At 43.8% G+C, this 4,650-nt stretch overlaps 1 protein-coding gene across 3 annotated transcripts in view; it reads right to left on the bottom strand.

Moving 5' to 3' along the window:
- ciao1 (cytosolic iron-sulfur assembly component 1) overlaps window positions 1-3,409 on the bottom strand; it is a 12,964-nt gene extending 9,555 nt beyond the window's left edge. For all 3 annotated transcript variants that reach the window (XM_063194268.1, XM_063194267.1, XM_063194269.1), the window contains exons 1-2: window positions 3,044-3,409; window positions 1,956-2,104 (exon numbers count right to left, since the gene is read on the bottom strand). In XM_063194268.1, the coding sequence (XP_063050338.1) occupies window positions 1,956-2,104; window positions 3,044-3,182 (288 nt within the window). In that variant the 5' untranslated portion in view covers window positions 3,183-3,409. The remainder of the gene's footprint in view (window positions 1-1,955; window positions 2,105-3,043) is intronic.
- Between the last annotated feature and the right edge of the window lie 1,241 nt (window positions 3,410-4,650).

Below are 4,650 nucleotides of genomic sequence, written 5' to 3'. Positions count from 1 at the left end.
CAGCAGACGGAGAGAGAGAGGTCTCGTGTCACTCGTGCAGCTTTCTGCTGCTGGGCAGTGAAGGAGAGTTGCTGTTATCCAAATGGTGGATTTACATGAGGAATTCAACCATTAAACCAGCCATTGCATGATGCTGAGGGCGTTTTGGAACTATGTGCTTTAATCAGCAACTGTCTGTGATTATGGAAAGCCAAATAGTTAGGAAGAGAAATAGCATTGTCTCTGGTCTGAGAAATCGCGTTAGCATGCTAGTTAGCGAACTAAGCTAAGCAATGTTGTTCTCTACAACTACATTTAATTGGCTGTTACTACTCAAACACCCACCTGCATGTATAGATATCATAACTGCTTAGGTGGACAAGTAATGTTAAGTTAGACTCGCGCAGTGAGTTAAATTACAATGTGTGAAATCCAACACATGCAATTTGCAGCTGCCATAGTTAGGTTCTGATTCCTGCACTGTTGCACTGTTTCCAGTCAAAAATGACTCCTCTAACAGAATCATTAGCAATACATCATAAACCTATTTTTTTATTCACATGGATATGTTTTCATGACAAGTGATGAAGTATTACTTTACAGTCCAGCATATGCATATTATTAAATTCAAAAAGTGAAAGCTCTTCAGCACAGCATTATCGTCAAATTATCGTTATCGTGAAAATTCTAAAAATTATCGAGATAACTTTTTTTGCCCATATCGCCCACCCCTATTCTAGACCTTCATCAGGCAATCGCCTTACATTACACTACACTACATCACAATATATTACATTACATTACACAACTTCCAGCACCGTCAGACTCTGAGGAGAGGAGAGATGCATTACACTACACTAAACTACACTACATCACAATATATTACATTACAATACACAACTTCCAGCACCGTCAGACTCTGAGGAGAGGAGAGATGCATTACACTACACTACACTACACTACATCACAATATATTACATTACAATACACAGAGGAGACACGTATACATTAAATTACATTTCATTTCATTTCATTATATATATATATATTACATCTCATGACCCTCCGACACAGTCACACTGAGGAGAGGAGAAGAGATGCATTACACAACACAACACAAAACCACACTACATTACATTATACATTATAATACATTACATTACAACACTACACTCCACTACACTACACAACACAACACAACACAACACAACACTACACACTTCATCTCGTTCTCATGGCCTTACAACACCGTCAGACACTGAGGAGATGAGGAGACATTCATACATTATACGTGTATTACACACACATTACATTAAGTGATATTATAGACCAGTGTTTCTCAACAGGTTGTGTGACGTTTCCAAATGTTAATGTCCAAATTTTCTAAGCTTTTGTGGTATCGGATGTGATGCCATGTTACGGCTTGTTAGTTCAGGGTGCCTTGAGATTTTTCATGAATTGAAAGGGTGCCTCGCCTAAAAAAAGGTTAAGAAACACTGTTACAGACCACTACGTACAGTACTACCTCCTACACCGTCAGGACTGGAAATGCTGCATGATGGTTAGTAATCTCTCTCTCTCTCTCTCTCTCTCTCTCTCTCTCTCTCTCTCTCTCTCTCTCTCTCTCTCTCTCACCTCTCTTTCTCTCTCTCGCTCTCACCTCTCTCTCTCTCTCTCTCTCTCTCTCTCTCTCCTCTTTCCCTCCCTCTCCCTCCTCCCTCCTCCCTCCCTCCCTCTCCCTCTCCCTCCCTCTCCTCCTTCTCTGCCTCTCTCCCCCCTCCCTCTCTCGCTCTCTCTCTCGCTCTCTCTCTCTCTCCTCCCCCCCCCCCCCCCCCCCCCCCCCCCTCCCCCCCCCCCCCCCCCCCCCCCCCCCCCCCCTCCCCCCCCCCCCCCCCCCCCCCCCCCCCCCCCCCCCCCCCCCCCCCCCCCCCCCCCCCCTCCCCCTCTCTCTCTCTCTCTCTCTCTCTCCTGCTCACCTCAAAGTCCTCGTCCTTCCTCTTCCAGATGCAGGTGGTGGCATCAAAGCTGGCGGAGGCTAGATAGTTTCCACAGGGAGACCAGGCCACCTTACGCACCGTACGCTGGTGGCCGTCAGACAACACACACTTACACACCCACGAGTCGTCTGCAGAGAACACACACACACACACACACACACACACACACACACACACACACACACACACACACACACACACACACACACACACACACACACACACACACACACACACACATCAAAGCTGGTAGAAACAAGATACTAGGCGGAGACCAGGCCACCTTAGGGACAGACAACACACACTTACACTACACAAAGAGAAAATATACAAAACACACTTACACACACATTTACACATCCATGATGATTCACCTACACTCAGAATGTATGGAAAACATATTTACTCTCTCTCTCTCACACACACACACACACACACACACACACACACACACACACACACACACACACACACACACACACACACACACACACACACACACACTCTCTCTCTCTCTCTCTCTCTCACACACACACACACACACACACACACACACACACACACACACACACACAGTGTTTACAAGCAATAACTAAATAAGCCAAGGGACAAGAATATAAATCCCAGGTCGGCTGAGGTGGTGCAATGTGTCAATAACACGTCAATCATTATTATGTCAAGTCGTGCAAAAGTCCACACGAGTGAACAGTGGCGAGTAGGCTAATGTTTAACACATACTTATGTGCACAGTAGGCTATAACACATGTGCATATAATGAGACATGTGCCAAGCAAAATATGATAGATTATCACGCTTTGCTTGGCACATGTGTCATTTACATGCACATTTCACTTCTGAATACGAATAAGAAGACAACCACGTCATTAAAACACTGCCTGTGCACCTTTTGCATTAATATGACTGTGGAGACAGAACACACACATCCTGTCAAAACTGCAATGCAAACTGCAACCAACCGGATGTAACATGGCCTTTGCTGAATGCAGAAAGCAGAGAGCCAGCGATCAGGGTTTAACAGTGTAGCTACGTGGCTGTAGTTTGTTTACCTTCTTTCCCCCAGATGCGGATGGCCCTGTCCCCGCCGCACGAGGCCAGCAGGGTCCCTCGCGGGTTCCAGGCCACGTACCAGCAGCGGGAGTCCGGGTGGGCGCTGACCCGGTGCAGAAGCTCCAGCTTGTCCTTCATAGCTCGCTAACTCGCCTCTAACTTGTTTGGATGCAAACCTACCGACCTGCTACTTATCGACGTCTGCGGAGTAACAGTCTGGAATGTTGGATTTTTACAGTTGTTCAATGGTCGAAATAGGGTGAAGATAAGGAGCTTTTTTGCCTAGTTTGACAGCCACCTAAACTGACATGTTCAGAAAATAAACTGTTTATCTTATCGGTCGGTGCAGTCACAGTAGCGTGTCTTCCGCCTTTGTTCTTTCTTCGCCCCTTTCAAACCACAGCGGATGTGGAAACAGTGCCACCGACAGGCTAGGAAGGCGAATTACACTAGAACAAGGGTGGGCAATTATTTTGGATTATTTAGTAGCCTAGATGAGAGTAGTAGAGTATCATTTAGCCTACTGATGCCCAGGGAAATGAAGGTGTCCTTTGTCATACATGCATAGAAAACAAACGTCATTACAAGAATAAAAACAGAATAAACAAGACATTACACATAACATTGCACATGTTAACAGCAGGACAAACTGTGTGTGTGTGTGTGTGTGTGTGTGTGTGTGTGTGTGTGTGTGTGTGTGTGTGTGTGTGTGTGTGTGTGTGTGTGTGTGTGTGTGTGTGTGTGTGTGTGTGTGTGTGTGTGTGTGTGTGCGCGTGAGGGAGATCTCCTTGGTCTTGGTGTGGAGGTGCAGAGGTCATCTCGACAGGGAGCTTATACAATAATAATAATAATAATAATAATAATAATAATAATAATAATAATAATAATAATAAAATAAAAAAGAAGAAAAAAATTATACATCACATGTGCCATAGCTGATCAGTATGAAGTCAAACAGGGAAAAGTGTCCATGAGTCTCAAAGTTACTGTGCATTGTCCAGAGAAAAAAAATCAAGGTCAAGTATCCATTCAGAGAAACAAACGGCCACATTGGGTTTAGAATACTGACCTGAGGGCCAGATCTTGCAGGTAACACGCCTGAAACAATAATAAGAAATACTGTAATGTACACGGCACGGGCATAACTTGTTGGCTATTTCAGTAATGCATATTGTAATATTTATATGTGACCTTGATTACGTAATATCACACCTGAAAGACCCCTAGCTGTTTACAGGGACACCGTGTGAGATTTTTAGTTAATTATTTCCAGAATTCATGCTGCTCATTCACTAATGTTACCTTGTTCATGAATACTTACCACCACCATCAAATTCTAAGTATTCCTTATGACTGAAAATCACATTTTTCATACATGAAAAGGGGTATCTTCTCCATGGTCCGCCATTTTGAATTTCCATAAATAGAAATTTTAGCTGCAAAAATGACTGTACTTGGGCCATACTAGAAAATAATTGTTTATTACTTAGTAAACTTTCATGAAAAGATCAAATTTAGCAGCATAGTTGCAGTACCTTTTTTGACCATTTCCTGCACAGTGTACCTTTAAGAATGTTAGGTGAGAGTATTACTTGTGATTCAAATG

The sequence above is a fragment of the Engraulis encrasicolus genome, chromosome 3, assembly GCF_034702125.1.
Source record: "Engraulis encrasicolus isolate BLACKSEA-1 chromosome 3, IST_EnEncr_1.0, whole genome shotgun sequence".
Classification (NCBI taxonomy): Eukaryota; Metazoa; Chordata; class Actinopteri; order Clupeiformes; family Engraulidae; genus Engraulis; species Engraulis encrasicolus.
This window is presented reverse-complemented; position numbering and strand designations above follow the sequence as displayed.